At 42.6% G+C, this 18,174-nt stretch overlaps 1 protein-coding gene across 2 annotated transcripts in view; it reads right to left on the bottom strand.

The window, feature by feature from the left end:
* LOC128887751 (CD151 antigen-like) overlaps positions 1-18,174 on the bottom strand; it is a 104,391-nt gene that overhangs the window by 7,832 nt on the left and 78,385 nt on the right. For both annotated transcript variants that reach the window (XM_054143983.1, XM_054143984.1), the window contains one exon: positions 9,540-9,731. In XM_054143983.1, coding sequence (XP_053999958.1) covers positions 9,540-9,731 — 192 coding nt within the window. The remainder of the gene's footprint in view (positions 1-9,539; positions 9,732-18,174) is intronic.

The following is an 18,174-nucleotide window of genomic DNA, read 5'->3' as shown; positions in this document are numbered from 1 at the left end:
GAACTTGTAGAATGACCTAATGTTAGGTTACAATTAGACCTCGAAATTTATCCATTCATGATGTATAATAATACAGTAATAATGGGAAATACACAAAATATATATACATAATGTATGTTAAATATATTTTACAGTAAATACAATAATATTGTTATATCTGCACGTACCTTTTGGATATGTTTAGCCGTATTTATAATATTAACTTGCATCATAAATCCATAAAATCCGCAGTTTAGTTATAATACTGTAATGTATCATTGTTTTATTTAAATTAATATGCGAAACGTGCCTTTAAACGTTAGGAAAAAATGTAGTCACCCACTCCCAGGTCGTTACAAAATTTCTGTAGCGTTTTAAATAAATATAAACACAATTTTGCTTCACGAATATATGGGCTGACCTGATATACACTTAAAACGCGTTGCGTAATTTTTTTTCTGATAAAGACATCTCCGCGTAACGTTGTTCTTATACAACCTAGCGATCGCAATGCTAATCGGTCGCGAAAAGAAAACCGGAGAGACTCGAGGCACCTTAAGCGTCCACCTGGTTGTTTTTCAAGGCCTGTAGATACAGATCTGGCTGGAAATCCTAACGTTAATAGCGCTTAATCGGCAGAAATCTCCCAAGAACGAGGACGTGATTATAACGTCGTTACTTGGCGTCTTCATCGTCGAGCTGGTTCGTTATGGAGAGAACCAACGAAGGAAACGGACTGTTCGTCGTTCAGAGAGGCAAGGTCGAGCCGAAGAAAATTAAGGATCGATTTCCTCGCGGGACTATCGGAACGATCGAAACGATTTTCTTACCCGAAGCTTCCGTTTCCTTTCTACTTTCACCGCGAATGGCCGAGGAGGGCGAACGATCACCTTAAAAATTCGCGGCGTGTTCATTATACAGATTTACCTACCCGCCACCGCGGAGAAAAATTTTAATTGACCACCGTCGTATATGGTCTCGGCTAATGAGACGATTCGCTCGTGCTATCGTGCGCAGGTGGTGAAAGGGAGCACAAGACCTATGAGAAAGGACAGGCAAAAGGTTGCCCGAAAGAAGCCAAGTACCTTTTACGGACAAGATCGCCGATAGTATTGCCACAGGCCAATCGATGGCGGAATTCTCGATTCGATTCTCTTAGGCAAACTTGCGGAGCTGTGTTTACGAAACTCTGGTCCGTGGAAATCGTTGTTGGTGGATGAAAATGTAAAGTAACATAGGTTGTAGTTCTGCAAAGGTGTTGCTAGTGTTTCAGAAAAATCTGTTATGGTTATAACAAGAGTTGCAATAAGAAGAATCAATCGTGAGGGTTCAAAATTTCTTATTATTGCAATTTATAATATTATTCTGTCGCACCTTTGTAATTCTCGATATTATCGTAGCAGCTTTTGTGAAGAGCTGGGAATATCTTTGTAGGCGTAGTTCTTTGCTATTTTCACACGTGAAAATGACAATTTACAGAGGTAGATACGACAGAGGCCACATGCTATGCTAAATTCGGGAGAGTTGACTTCTGCTGGCTTTGCAAATTGGTGCGTTGGAGTTTCTATGACATCAATACAAGTTTCATCGTTAACTACCCTCTTGAAAATTGTATTCAATGCAACTTATTAATAACGAGCTTAGCTTCTTAGCTTCTATGACAACCTCTACATTAATCCTTGCGTCGTCTCAAATTTAAACTTCGCATTAAAGCTCCCACCCCCAATCGAGGAACCGATTTCCATACGATACCTTCCTCCGACTCCAATGTATCAATCGTGGACCGAACCGAGGGGAAAATGAGCAGAAAAAATCACATGGCGACCGCGGTCAAAGGTTAAAGTGGATCGAAGCGCCCCTGGGAAACGCCGAAGCGAACGGAAATCGCGATCCTACGGGATCAACAATCCGATTTCAGTTCGTGCGACGGACATCGTACTTTTTGCTTGTCTCGCGATTCTGCAATATCGAGAACCGTGGAAACAAAACGAAAAATCCTCGGATAATCGTCCGACGAGGACCGGATTCGAGGAAACGGCGAGCGATATTACGCGAAAACTCATTACACTCGATGGAACGAGAAATTAGAACCGTTACAGTCAATACAAAACGGGCATTTTTTAATGCTCGCGGCAGGTTCGTTCCCTGCCTGTCGTTAATTTCCTACGAACGGATCCAGAACTCGTCCTTGCGCGGATGATCGTTAAACGGGGCTACTCGATTTTCTCGATTCGGTGCTGCGTGAATTTTCCGCAGTGACGTATGCTACAAATGGAGGAAAAAAGACTTCTCTTTGAGACAATTACTGTAGAAGTTAATGCTCAGTAGTTAGTCGATTTGATAGCATGCTATTTGAAATGGACCACTCCTTAAGGACTGGGAGACCGTGTGGGAGACTGGTCCTCGTGAATTTCTGATTTTTTTTATAGTGATCGAGGATCTGTAGCTCAAAGGTATACTATGTTAAATGATCTCCAGTTACGTCTGAGTCTGATTTAGGTATGGGTTACCTCTTGATCAGAGGCCTGACCGTTTTAAATGCCTCGTTATTTTTATGTTTAATTCAAATCAAAGATATTTGTCAACGAAACCTGAATATATTCCGTTAGCCCGATCGCACACGGCGCAACCGATCAGTTTCAAACCACTCTGAAACTAGTTGCATGCGATCGTGGATCAAAGGCCGAAACGCACACGGGCGCAATCGATTTGAAATTGGTGTTGCAAACCGTTTGCGCTCTTTGTTTTACCTACTCCACTATCTTTGTTTTACCTAGATCCACGGTCGCATGCAACTAGTTTCAGAGTGGTTTGAAACTGATCGGTTGCCCCCGTGTACGATCGGCCTTAGCTACACAAAATTGAAGTAATCGCGAGTAGTCACTTTTCTAAACATGCCAGTCAGTCTAATATTTAACGAGTTCAATCCTCATATCCCCATTCCTCCGAACTAAATATTCCACAGAACCTTTCGCAGCAGTCTCGCGATCTCTTTGCATCGACACTTTGTATTCACGTTGCTCGCATAATAAATAACAGTCTGTTCTCTCATAATCGTCGATGTTCCAGCCGTGGCAGGACGTCCGTCGCATTAAATCGCTCTTCAGAGTAATTCGCAGCGCGCCCTCTCCCTCGTGTCGTCTAATCAATATTCAAATTGGAAAAAAAAATTCGAAAAAAAAAAGAAGTTGGGGATACAGTTCGCCGGCGTAGGAAGCGCAACGAACCTCGTTAAAGTTCCCGGGGAACGAGAAGACGTAAAAGGAGATCCTCGGAGGAGGATCATCGGCGATATCTCCTTGTTAAAACGTGTCCACGTCGAGGAGTAACGAGCCGGCTCGATAGCGAATCTCGGCATCATTCGTCGCTCCATTTACCTTCTAGACGCACGGAACGACGATATCCTGATCACGGTAACGGTGCATAAAGTGCCGCACGTTTATGGAGCCGAAATTTCCCGTGTACACGGTGGGACCATTTAAACCGAACCGTGAAATAGTCAACGTTGACAGGGACGTAATTTGGGGAAAATTGGAAAGGGGTGAATTGTTTCGGAAGCTGTGATCGAAATACGTACTCATTTAGGAAAAATGTTTGAAAGATGAATAAGTTTCAACTCTTTACGTATTCGATGGAAACTGTAGTCACGTACAGTCAATTCCATAAATATTCGTACCTTCTATGTCTATTAAAGAAATCTATCAAAATTAGATGATAGGTTTGCTATTCTCAAATAAATGTTTCATTATTACATACAAATGTAAAGTTTATTCACGTACGTATTACGGGGACCTAAAAGTAATCGAAATTCTATCAACATTTATTTATTAAAAAAATCTGAAATACTAATCAACAAAATAATTTCCATCATTTTCTATCACTCTTTGCCAGCGTAAAGTGAGTTATCCGATTCCCTTTTTCAAAAAGTCCTTCGATTTTTCGCCTCCCAGATATTCCAATTTTTACTTCACAAGCAACGAACCCTTACCATAGACATATGACTAGATCGCGGACCTTTCCTACTTAGGTTCAATTTTTGTAGGCACGTTCGCGAAGATTCTATTTTGCATGAAGATCCGCAGTCTACATATGACATATATGACATATGTCGTATGTCTATGACCCCTACAGAGATTTCAGATGTATCTGTTAATGAGTCCACCCTATGTAGATGGCCTCTTAAACATCTTTAAAGGAGACACGCTCCCCGGAAGGACGAACGCGGCCAGCCCCACTTTGCTCGGGCACGTTAAGGAACAAAAGGCTGCGAGGATAAATCCTTTCCCAGGATCGAGGCCTCGTTACCGGCGACCATATCGATACGAGCTCTCGGTGGCCCGTCGCATCCGCGTGTAAACGCCGCGTCCGCGATGGTAAACGGTCATCGTGTCGCGCAACTCCTCGCTCGGGAAAATTGGCAATCCCGTACGATTTAAAACTGGCACCCGCTGCTCGTAACTTTCGACTTTAAGTCTGCGCGCTGCTCTCGCGAGCTAAGCGAACTCCGTTGGAGCAAGCCTCGCCGCGTATTTCGAGCTAATTAAACTTCGAGCGTCTTTAAATCTTCGGGAACGATTCCGTGTCTGTGTTTAAACTTTCACGGTCGAATTCGATGGAATTTACGCTGGCAATCGCGTCCATGGAAGGGTCGAGGGTTGATTTCTAGCGTGGAAGTAAATTCGAGGGGGTGGAGGCAAATTTTGGTGGAGTAGGAACGTGAGGTAGTTTGGGAAGTTTGTTTTGGTAACGAAAGGAGTTCGTGCATTCATTGGTAGGTAGAAGATGTATGATGGGGGTTGTTAAGAATTGTTATTATAGATAGAAGGTATAGGATTCTTAGATATAGAATAATAGGATCCTTTTTGGACGAAGAATTATTCATACATGCCTTATTGGGCTGAATAAAAAATATATGTTACTAAGAATATATAGAAAAATATATGTCATTGAGAATGTTAATTGTAGGCAGAAAAATGTGTCGAATTTAGTGTTTGATACTAAAGACAATTGATACCCTCGTTCCTCCCTTTGAATGAAAAATAAATACACGAATCGTCTTTATTACCAAACACACTTATCATATACTAAACAGAACTTCAAACACATTTATCTCCACACTAAAAAGTCCCACATAAAAACATTACTGCACATTTTCGACGTGTGTTAGCCCCAAGTATCACCCCTCCTCCCGACCATATCGCAATTGCACATATACCTCGTATAACGCTACTTGATTCGAGGCCCAGGAGAGCTACGCGTCGCTCATCCGAGACGAGAGCCCGCCGAATCTTTTTACGACTCGCGATATTTCATTTCCCCGAGATAATGCCTGTCCCCTGGCGTATTTCAAGCACCCAGTACTGATTCCCCCGATATCCAGGAGGCTTTGGTTCGCAGCACCGAGCCGTACTTGGCTCCTTTTTGCGTCGACGCTTGTCGTCGAGGGGCTCGAGCGGGCAGACGGTCCGAGCACTTCGGATTTAATGTCTTCATAATTGCACGGTCCCGGCGCACTCGGGGCTTTCTTGCACCGTCTCGCAGAAACGAACGTGCAAATTATTTCGTAGCACCCCTCCGAAGGACGGCGAGGAGGCCGGCCATATCGCCCGGATCCTTCGAGGATCGCCGGCAATCTTCCTGTCAAGCGTTCTCGCGTGGACGCAGCCAGTCACGTTTAATTAAAGAGGGGCGAGAACCGACGACTGCGTGAAACGGAAATTTGTTTTTTTTATTTATACACTCGCAGAGTGGAGGGGGAAGGCGATCGAAGCTGGAATGCTCGGGGATTATTTAAGGGAAATTGCCTGCGGGGGAGGTGACTGGGTGGAAGGAGAAATATGAATTATTCGCGAGGCTGATGTTGTATAATATTGTAATAGGATGAATAAAATGGTAGACTTTAGGGAAGAAGCACTCGTGCGATGCAAATACTGAATGGAGTTGGGGGAAGTTGATCAATCACTGGAAGCAAAAGGAAATGGCTATCAAGAAGGCATGCGATATCGCTGGAATATTGCTGCAATATTGGTAATACTCATGGGATGTTATTACAATGCTTTCAGTAGTTCTGTGTCTATTTCTAGTATACGTCTACTATACACATTCGTGAAAATGTTAAGAAAGGTTTGAAACAAATTTTAAAGAGAATTAATCTCCACCTCGAAAAGTTAAGCAAACTTCTTCCCCACCCGCCAAAGGCAAAATTTCATTAAACCGTAGTTTCCCTTGATAACTGAGCCACGGAAGTAGTTCTTTTTTCTCGATCTTCGTCCCAGTCTTTTTTACCAGAGAATTAATCTCCTCCCTCTGGAAAATCTGATCCAAGTTGAAACGTGGTGTTGTGGCGGCTTCGAATCGCTAGTAATCGCCACAGCCGTGCCTTTTCACGGAGATCTTATTGCGACTTACGCGTCCGAGCATAAATTGGCCGTAAGTGCCGCGATCGGCCGTTGGATACTTAGGAAGTAATGCGGTCTCGCCCGAAGCATTCGGATCGGCGCCCGAGACCGTTGAAACTGGTTCGAAACCAGTCCGAGGCGTCGAGACTTGTCCAGGCGATTCCAGCCTCGCGATACGTCATTCAAGCCGCGAAAAAGTCGAGAACAAACGAAGGTCCCGCCACGCTATGAAAACTAATTGGATACGCCGCAATCGTTAACGTTACTTTTGTAATTACCGTCGGCCAGTCACCGTCTCGCGAATTAGATAAGCATCGAGACTAATTCTAACTAGGGCGCAAGTTTCACTAGAAATCGACTTTCTAAACATTCTTTTTTGAGGTGCAAGAGAAAATGTGGCTGCGTGTATTATTCTATTCTTTAACATATATTTTGTTTTTTGGGGGAAGTCTTTTTAAAAAATAATTAATGACGAGTTGAGGCAGCTATTCGTGTTGAACAATGGAATTGTTGTATAGCACGGTGGGTGGTTAAATTATTGAGAATACGTGAGGAAAATTACGTATTTTATGTATGATATTCGTAGTTGAATTTTGATAACAATGGAGTATATCCTTTCTTTTGTCTTTCTCGTATAATTAACATGATATATGCATTTATTTGAAATGTGAAAACCTTAAAATCGTGGTAATATGTTATGAGAAATGTAACAATCTATAAAAAGGTATATAAGTTGTAATTTTCTACATCTTCGTAACATTTTGATCACTCACTATATTCCTTAAAAGAAGAGAAACCAAATTTCATTCTCCCTCGGAAAATATGGAAAATTGTCCACCGTGAAACTCATACATGTTCTCAAATGCAGATTCCAGACTTCGCGTCCTGGCTGCGAAGTTGTCTGTGGTTGGAAAATGTTAATAATTCGCGTTCGGATGACGTTCGTCCATGCATTGTAGCGAAACGATTCGCGAGTTTACTCTGCCATTTCCGAACGACCTGTTATTTATCGCTGGTTCAACCTATATTCAGCGCGGAGCGTTTCGACATACGCTGACTGACGAACGGGAACTCGAATCAGCGTTACTGCAATTTAAACTCGGACGTTACGCAATCGAGCGCGACGCAACGATCGAGGCCCTAAATCGCGAAGGATCCACGGCGAGCCCCCGCGGCTCGCGACGGTTGTTACCGCGATTTAACTATCATTTATGCGGAATTAAACGTAATCCAGTCCTGGAAACGGTTAGAGCCTCGATGGAACCGCGAGATACCACACAGAATGGAGCGCTAATTCGCGATTAACTCCGATTTATCGTAAGCTAGGTCCAAGGAAGAGAAGCTTGGGGAGGATTCCAGAAAGGTGAATGTAACGATTTTTTATATTCTTTCTAAAGTTTATATTTTCAGGAAATTAATGCCGCGTGGGGTGTGAGATGCTTTGAATTTAAATTTGTGTTTTCGGAAGGTCTTAGGGAAAAATCAAACGAAACCTAAAGCGACGGGAACTTTGAAATTTCTGTGTATTAAAGAGGAAGTGAATGATTAGACACTGTAATTTTTTAGAAATAACCAGCTCTGGGATCTTTCTTTGAACTTCTCCTTGACTTTTAGGAGCTGTTCCTAAAGATATTATAAATTATCTCGACGATGGCAAAGTATAATTTATCTATTTTTTTTTTTTTTTTTTCATCCGATTCCACCAGTCGGTATTAATGTCCATTAAGCTCCTGGTGCACGAGCGAACGGTGCATCACCTTGCTCGTGAAATATGCACTGCAACGCCTAAGTAAAGTAACTTTCAACTATAGATCATTTCATTCTCTCCACGTTTTTCTTTCGCGATGAGGAAATCGGTACTCGTGTCCCTTTGTATCTTTGCTGCCGCTAATTTTGCTCTCAGGTGAATCGAGGTATTTTTAAAAGTGCACCCCTGCACGTCAGCCTCTTTACCTTGCTAGGCTTTGAGACTGAAAATACTGTTATTCGGTCGCGAGCAACGCGAACAATAAGGGGTGGCTTTGCCTTGCAGCTCGGGCGATGGTAGCCGAGGTAATCGGTTATGCGTTCAAGGCAAAGTGGGCCTTGTTGCATCGAACAAATTTTTACGAAAAAATTCACTATTTTCTGCTTCTGATAAAAATAATACAAGATATCGTTCTCTATTGTCTCGATTAGAAATATTACTCTAAAGCCTGGCGAACAAGAATTTTTAACTCTATTAGAGAAGATGTAATATTATTCCACGAGTGTGAATTAATTTCTACAGCAAGCAAAGGGTGGAAAATTTCAATTGAAAAATGGGGAACAGTGTAAGTAAAGCAGAAATGCTTTAAAAGATTACAATTCTATTCGGGGTGAAGATCTGAAGAACACCGATCTGCACTCTAGACGAGTGATCGATAGTTTATCGCGAGGCACGCGGCTCCGCAGAATGCGAGTCTCGGCTTTCCCTCATTTTCAACGTGGGAGCAACCATAACAGCGGACACAAAGTCTCCCTAAGCCTGGGGCGATGATGTCGGAGGCAGTGGTCCAAGTCAAAGGGAAGCTCAGCCTCCACGGCTGAGAAAGAACCCAGCTCGTGGCTCGGTGTTGAAACTGCCCTGGAAACGAAACTTCGCGAATTCCTTCTCTTTTTATCTTTTTTACACGTTCAAACGAGAACTGCGAACCACGTACAGGGCTCGTTTACAATTTTCATTACCTCTGCAGGTATCTTTCCCTTATCTCGATCCTCTTCAACCTTTCATTTCGCGGACTATCAACCATGCTCTAAAACGTTTATACTACCCTACCGCAGGTTATCCATGAAATTGTTCCTCGAAAGTTCTGCGCGTCGAAAAAGAAACATTCGCCAAGGTAGCAGGGCAAGCTTTGTTATCTGTTTAACCAACGTTTTTCTGAACTTCTTGCGAAGGGAAAAATAATTCTAGGGAGTCAGAAAGCAAGAGAGCTTTTGTACAAATCTAACCTTTAAACCGTTAACAAAAGAATTCTGTAGGCAGTTACTGGAAGTGAAAGATGAGTAAATAGGCTCCCAGTAGATGAAGCGTTAATTAATTCGCGCGAGTAGCGAATAGATGAGAAACAATTTCTTTTCTGTTAAATAAAATGAAATATACGCAAAGATGGTGGAGAAGCAAATCCGTCGGTTACTCACTATGAGAAGAACGCATCTATTTTCAGCAGTTACACCGCCACATCCGAGCCAGCTACCGACCACAGCCAGGACACCTGCGACGATTAAAGCGTATGCTAGAATCGGGTACGTGACAGTCGCCATCAGGGACACGTAGCTGTGCTTCGAAATCACCGTCCAGATACCGATTCCGCCCACAACCAGTCCAGACAGCTGAAACAAAAATAACGACGTCGACGTTCAAGGCTCTGCTCACTGTTAACCCTTAATTGATCGCTGCTCGTCTCGATAAGGACGAGACCGATTCGTTTTTTCTTATCGACGTTAGCGCGATACCGACCTCTTTTTTATTAGTAGGATAGACAGAAAGAACCTTTTACGGTGGATGTTTCGTAGGTTGTATTATAAATATTTATATGTTTTATGTATATAAAAAATTGTATTTTATACGTTGATGTTAAATAAAGTGATTGTGGTTTCTAATAATATTGTATTAATTAGTTCAGCGAATATATGGAATCACAATTTGGGCAGGAATATTAAATAGGTTATCAGTTATTTCTGATTATATTCATTGTGGAATACAGTTTCATGTAATATTAACCTTTTCTGTGCTCTGCGCGAGTATACTCGTAAAATTATTTTGCTCTTGTCGTACTCAAGACGAGTTAAATCCCATGAGCTTTTTAAATAGGAAAGACCTCAAGACGAGTTAACTCATTAACTCATTAACGATAAGTTCATGCGATTTAACTCGTCTTGAGCACGACAAGAACAAAATAATTTTACGAGTGCAGAGCACCGAAAAGGTTATACGAATCATCTGTAATTTCTAATTGAATTCTATGTAGAGTTTCATTTTGAACATTGATGTTAATCAATTTATCGAATCAATTGGAATTTGTAGTCGTATTCTGTAAGTCAGCTGTATCTTGAATCTAATTACATTTACTCGAGAATGGGAGGCTTTACTTTGGAGCAACTGGAGTGTCCATTCAAAGGACCACTCCTGCATCTCCACCTACACCTGCATCTACTCCTCTATCTACAGCCCTATTCGCATATCGACCACCACCTCCATCTCTAATTCTCTATACCTAACAAAAGCCCACCTAAACAGAAATTTCACCGTCCAGCAAAGTATTGTATATTGCTCAGGAGTTGGCAAAGCACCTACGAACTGAAGGGAGACAGAGGCAAGGAAATTCTGCCTTTACTACTCCCGGAGACCCTTTTCTTCCGTGCAGCCACACTGTATAGTTGTAGTCCACGCTACATTGTCGGTTAACACGTTGATTGCCAGACTAATGCTCTTGAAAATGTCTACTGTGCTTAAATTTTGTTTATAGACTACTGGAAGCTAGTGGTCCGGTGCTACTCGGGCAAAACTACAGACAAGGGAAGTAAGAAATGGCAGGCAGTACGGGGTTGGTATCTGAGAGACATACAATTGTCATCCCTTCTTCACGAAGGTCTCGTCTTCGTAGGTTAGTTCGAAAAAATTGATAACTGACAATTGAAACAAATGAAAATAATGACTACTGGAAACCACGTAATCAAACATTTATCGTGGTATTTACTTTTGTATCGTTATCGAAATTCAGGAATTTCATTAATATTCATTTTCTTTAACGCTTAACTTTTGGAATCTATTTCTTGAGTACTTCAGTGAAAAGCACCGTCACTTATATGTATATGGGTGACATGGTGATCAACGTGTCAAATACAAAGTGTATCTTACGCGTCTCGAACACTTTAATTTTTCTTACATATGTCTACGCTAATAGTTACTATACCTCTCTCAGTTTATCTCAATATGTCTCGTTCGATGTCTTCGTTACGCGGTAGTTTTGCAAATGTAATTCAGCCAATAACGAAAATACATGCGAGTAAAGGTGTCGCCGTTACGCGACAGCCAATCAAACTGTCCCGCCAAATCCTGAGCAACGAACTATACCACCGCAGCGATGCATCCTTCCACCACCCAAGGAGTTCCCTTTAGCTCCCTCCTGAAGGATCCCGTAACTCCAACGCGCGTGTCTAACCAGAAACTTAACCATTGTGTAGCGACGACACGGCCAGGTTACCCACGTACCGCGCATTCCTCGATCCCGTAAATATTGCGCGTCGACTGATATTTACGACGGCGTTGCTCGTATATTTCCCTCCTCTCCCATGGGGAGTGTTCGACGACACCACCGATGTCACGGGGTGAGGGCGAGCGACGGGGAAAAATTGAGGGTACCGGTTCAGAAAGCAAAAAAAAAAAAAAATGGACAGATAAATCGGCTAGTGATAGCGAAGGACGTTTGACGCCGCGGCTGTTATCAACGACGTTGGTTGCCGCGGCAGCTGTCCATGGGCGTATCTCTGGTCTCTGACCGTGGAATTCCGCGGGACCCGAGCTTCGATATCGCGGCTGAATAAAACGTTCTGTCCAAGTAGATCGTATCGAAGACGCCACGGCCTGCAGATTACAGCGGGTCGTTATTCTGTCCGCGCGCGGAGGGTTACACGTGTTTCGAATCCGGATGAATTAATTGGAACGGAACGATATTGTCTGGCTTCTTACGCGGAATACCTTGATCGCAACCGGTGGAATTAATGGGGACTACCGAAACCACGTGCGCGACGTCATATTGAGAAATTATGTAAGGAGCTTGGTCGGATGGTTGAGAGCGAAATTGTGCTGGAGACTCGTCTGGGAATTAATTTCGAGGAAATTAATGGCAATCGTGACTTTTCCTTTTGCAAAACGATAGTGTGTAGGTTGGAGACCGAGAATATGTTTCTTGATGGGAGTGGATGTTGGTTAAAAGTGGAGATGTAGAGTAGTTTATTAAGGTGTGAGTCGTGAAGGTTTTGCAGCGATCTAAGCGGAGTTGCTGTTCCGGAGGATGTCTTTTTTTAGATAAACAGGACCAACAGACATATTTGAAATTTTTTCTGTACCGAGGCGATGCTTCAATGAGACCAGACAAAAAATATCATCGCATAATGTTCACGAAATAATCGTACAAAAATAATCACAGTGATCACGAGGCTGCAGATAGCCACGCATTCACGACAAGCGTAAACATAGAAAACTATACAAGAATATAAAAAATAAAATGCTCGTTGCAACATTTAGAAGGCGAAACATGCTTCAATTCACGTTCCCATTCCTCACCTGTGCACATAAAAATATGAAGTAGCATAAACCCCCGCAGTCTAGCGAATCGCATCACGATCGCTGCACAACCGCGATGCTCGAGAATTGTTTTCCCCGATACTCCCCAACGAAACAGTTCTCACCAGTTATATTTAGAGGTTCGTTAATGCTCATGTCCTCGCAGCAGCCACGACCGCGATTTCTCGGGCTCCGTTCGCGTTCATTTCGATGGAAGGCAGTGTTTCAATTAGGCAGCCCTCCGATAGCGCCACTCTATTTCGAGGTTTCGGCTCCGCGAGCATACGCGTCGGATAGCAGATGGCGCTTAACGTGTTAAGTTCAAGGAGGATAAATCTTTGGACAGGACTGGCTCGACGGGCTACAACAGTTATCCGACAGCCATAAACTTCTAGATCCTAATCCTCGTCCACCAAACCTCGCGACTCTTTCTCGCGTACACGTGTAATCGCATCTCGGGGGATTAACATTGTTGGATAACCGCGGCTGGGCCTCCAGTTATTATCAATCCGCTGTTGTTCGTCTTGACTCATCGGAGGAGCTCTTTTATCGCGCTGCTGGGATCTTCGCGTCTTGGAAACGTGTTACTCGTGTACGCTTTCCAGTTCGAGGGTCAAGCGCAAAATACAACTTCGATGTGTCCGTGGTTAGTCTATGGCAATTAGATGGATGGCAGGATGGTACTTGTATGGCCTCACTGATGAGAGGTTTTATTGTTTTGTTGTTTTGCCTGTTCCCTCTGCTAGCTGTGGTAGGCGAAAGGTTTTCTATGAAAGGAATTTATCTTTCGTTTAGTTATTCTATTTAGTTATTCTATAACTATAAGATAAATTGGCCAAAAGGAACTTGGCTATAAATCAATGGTCTTAGATATCACACTAAAAACTAGTGGAAATTGTTAAGATAAGTGCAGTTTTGTGTGCTGTGACTGCCTTTGCTGGAGCATGCGTGCGCTTCTCCAGTTATGAAAAAAAGAGCGAACAGTAAGACAAAAGAGTGTGTGCAGCATGGCGCCGGGGCGTGCGAACATATATTTTAATAGGAACAAAATGTGATAAGTTTAATTAACTGATTGAGTTCCAGAGGTTATTGAAAAAACACTGTCGAAGAATCCCAAACAGCGCAACCGCGCTTTCTCTGAATGAGTACTGGGTTTTCTCGACATAAAATCTCAACAGCGCGATCACGCTGCTTGGGACTCAAACGGTTAAAGATCCTTTCATTAAAACAAATATAATAAACAATTTTGTATACGTATACTCTTTCCCAAAATTTTTTCAAAGTGATGACACTTTTCTATAACAATGCACATATATTTTAATAGAAATGATAATAAAAAGTATAGAATGTACTAAACTCGAACTCTGTCCAACCAAAATAATCAAGATATACCTGAGATTAATCTCTGCTTGCACATCTAAATAAAAATAGATTGCCCAGTCTCGATATCTTTTCAGAAAAAAAAAATGCACTAAACAATACTAAAGGAAATTAATCAAAAATTGTGAAATCGAATTAGAGCACATCCATTGTGCATATTCAACAAATCAAGTGTCAAAGAGCAATTGTCCATCCACGTCTATGCTCATTTCCCATTCATCCTCCACTCCAGCATCCTGGCTCGGTTGGACACGATAAAAATTATGAAACACTTTTATCCGTCGGTGCATAGCGATGAATTCCCGTCTGGGCTGCGAGCAGACGAGGATTTGCGACCCCGTCTGATCGATATTCCTTTATCGGGGTCGTTGATCGAGGGCGCCGCGCGACCGTTTCACCAATTCTTTCAGAGCTCGATGCAACGAAACCGCGCCCACGCATTAGACCGTATATCTCCGCGGAAGGAATTCGTGGCCAGGAATGCTTCGAGACCAAGTCGATACGACCAGGCCACGTATTTATTTCTGTGTTCGAAGTGGCTCGGGCACGACTCTACGCGAACAAGAAGAGACCAACTCCCCGCGGGGATGCTGCAGAGAGTCGCCGCTGGATGAGCCCAGCAATTTATTATTTTATCATTGTCCCGAAGGCAGCCGCGTATCGCCGCTACGACGTCATAAATCCTCGTGCATCGGCATCGATGTTCGTCGCGTCTCCGCCCGCATGTATCGGGGTCATTTCGTAGGTAATATCGTTTCTTATCTACCTTGCGTTGCAGTCATGGTCCCGTTTCATAGACGGGGGTATTTCGAGGAATGGGGAGTATTTCTGACAACTGTGCGGTGGAATGAGCATATATTCTATTGGGGAGGCCAGTTGGGGGATGCTTGAAGGGACTTGGCTCGAAGCTGGAACGAATTGGAGTTCTGTACTTCCGGGTTGAAAGTTAGCAATGTGTATTGTGATGTGTTTAATAAAGGAAAGTAGGTAAAAGCAGATAATTTTTATAAGTAACTATTTGACCACTGTTTTCGATACTACCCTTATTCCATCGAGTGGTTAGACTGATCTTCTATAGCAAACGAAGATTAAATTCATGTTTACACAACGGATTTCAGAAGATAAATAAAGACTTAAATGAAAGAACAGACAATCAGTGCAAGCGGACAATTTTTATAAGTAACTATTTGATCACTGTTTTCGATACTACCCTTATTCCATCGTCAAATTGATCTTCTATAGCGAACGAAGATTAAATCCATGTTTACACAACGGATTCCAGAAGATAAATAAAGACTTAAATGAAAGAACAGACAACCAGTGTAAGCAGACAATTTTTATAAGTAACTATTTGATCACTGTTTTCGATACTACCCTTATTCCATCGACTGGTCAAATTGATCTTCTATAGCGAACGAAGATTAAATCCATGTTTACACAACGGATTCCAGAAGATAAATAAAGACTTAAATGAAAGAACAGACAATCAGTGCAAGCGGACAATTTTTATAAGTAACTATTTGATCACTGTTTTCGACACTACCCTTATTCCATCGAGTGGTTGGACTGATCTTCTATAGCGAACGAAGATTAAATTCATTTTTACACGAGTTCGATTTGGATTTTCCCGTTCGCGTCACATGCTATCCAGAACGAAATGAATTTTCTGCCCCATCGGCAGTCAGGTTACGCGTAAAACGCGGTAAAAGGATGACCGTGGAGCACCGTTAGACACTCGGCTCTTTATTTGCTCTCCGAATTCATAACCCGAGAGGAAGAGCAGTCGAGACCGTCTCGCGGGAAGCGAGAGGGACGGAGGGCCGCGGGGGTGTTCGTGAGGGACGTGGACGTCCCACCTAGAATTCCGAAAAACCTGTCCAAACGAGGCTTTTAGGCTGCCCCGGGACGAATGTCGCCCGCGGATACCCGACGAATCTTGAGAAAGAGTCCCTAATTGAGAAGAGTCAGATAACAACGACGGCGCTGGTCAAGCTTTTATTTTCGGTTCGATTGAAGTCCGAGTGACGAGACGTAGAAACTACTTACTATGAGTAAGAACACCTATTCTCCCATAAAATGTACAAGGTCACGAATGTCGGAGGTAGGAGTACTCGTTTCCTAACTCCCACGAAGGATGTTTCGATGAAGTCAACTAACAGGAATTCTCAGGTCCAAATAAAGTGCCGAAGTAAAAAGCAAAGATGTATTACGAATTGTTTCGAAGAAAATGCTTGGGAGAGCATCATAGAATTATGATAAATTATTTTGAGGTATGAGAATGTTTTATTTGCGAATAAAAAGTAGAATTTGTTTCCCTTGCATTCTTCATTTACTCGACTCAAATTCTGTCCATTTCTGGTTCATGGCGGACAGTCTAGCATGGGGACTGCGAGATTCCCTGGAATCGGCGATGGTTTATTTGAAATACTGTTAACTTATCGCCCAGTTCTACGGCGATACCTTAGCCGCGTGGATGTAAACAATCCCAAAGCGTATCTACGCGTGCGCAAATAATCTTCAACCGAACGCGGTATAAATACTCCGCCGCGAATGCTGACCATGAATCGTTCTGTTCTCCTTGCAACGCGGTGAAGAAATTCGCCAGACATTCTCGTAGGTCGAGATACATAGAGAACACTCACAACTGGACTCCATTTTAAACCCAACCTAAACCAAGCTCGGCATTTAACTGAATCTCTCAACTTAAAAATAGAAAAATATGGTTTATGTTACTGAGAGGTCTGTATTTTATAAACAATAACGAAACCAACGAAATGATGACTTAAACTACTCCTATTTCTACGTTAAGTGTAACGTACATCAAGCCCAACCTAACCAAAGCTCGTCATTTAACTAAATCTCTCAATTTAAAAATAGGAAAATATGGTTTACGTTATTGAAGGGCCTGTATTTTATAAGCAATTTAAAGCTCAGCGAAATGATGACTTAAACCCAGCTCCCTATTTCCACATGGATTGCAACGTACTTCAATCTGAACCAGAGAAAAAAGCCTTCTACCTTCTGTCGCGGCAGCCAGAACAGAAAAGCTCTGAAAATTCGAGGAACACGACTGAATAATCAACGATAAAGACACACCTTTCGGTGACACGTATCGTAGACGTTTTATAGTTCGCGACAAGACTGAGATACGTTCACATTTTATTTCTAAAAAGAAAGGGAGCACAGCTCAGTTCCATTTTTGCTCCTCGTAATCGCATCTCGCAAGCTACGACTCGAGCCTCGTTACCGTTTCCATAAATCTTAGTAAAAATTCAGGGGAGGGTATGCCACGATTTATGGAATTAGCGGTGCGATATTTTATGTCTGTCGGCCGAAAGGATTATTATAGGACGCGTCAGGCAGTTTCGAAGGGACACCTTCGGCGTGTTTAAAAATTCTTAACCCCTCCGACTCGACGATTTTGTATCTGATGCACTCGTGATTTTTCACGTTTAATTGATACCGTCGATATCGTTAATGTGGTCTCGAAAAATTCCAACTACGCGGAATAAACGAGTGCATTTTTCGCCACGTTCGTGCGGGTCGGCGGTCACGGGCTCCACTCTTCCCAGATCAGCATATTTTAATTGAAACGAAATTCCCGCGGTTACGTAATAAGCGCTTTTACGTTGGATCACGTACTGGCTCAAACTATGCCGGGGATGCGTCTAATTTTAAATCCTGTTTGTAAGCTCCTCGGTGTTTCCACGAGTCAAGCGTAAATAAGAATTCATACGCGTCGATGTACAGTGTGGTTGCAGGAACTGGACCAAGACGTGGTTCAAAGAGTTACACAGTATGTTATACAGCTTATTTCGACAGTAACTACGTCAAATGTCTCATTTCTAGTACAGTTATATCGTACCCAAAATGATCTTCGAAGAAATTGCTTGATGTGTCTTCATACTTTCTCTTATTTTGTCATTTTGGCACACCCTGTAGCTTCAACTAGTAACAGAAACGTATCGAATGTCGGTCAACCTGTGGCGAGAGAGGCACGAATTTCAAACGTTCGAGCTCTTGTCTTGGCACCAGAAGAGCTTCTTTACAAATCATGTGCTCAACAGTTTCCAACGAAACGCTCCCTCTTCGTTACCTCCCTTTCAA

Source organism: Hylaeus anthracinus, unplaced genomic scaffold (genome assembly GCF_026225885.1).
Source record: "Hylaeus anthracinus isolate JK02 unplaced genomic scaffold, UHH_iyHylAnth1.0_haploid 11989, whole genome shotgun sequence".
NCBI lineage: Eukaryota > Metazoa > Arthropoda > Insecta > Hymenoptera > Colletidae > Hylaeus > Hylaeus anthracinus.
This window is presented reverse-complemented; position numbering and strand designations above follow the sequence as displayed.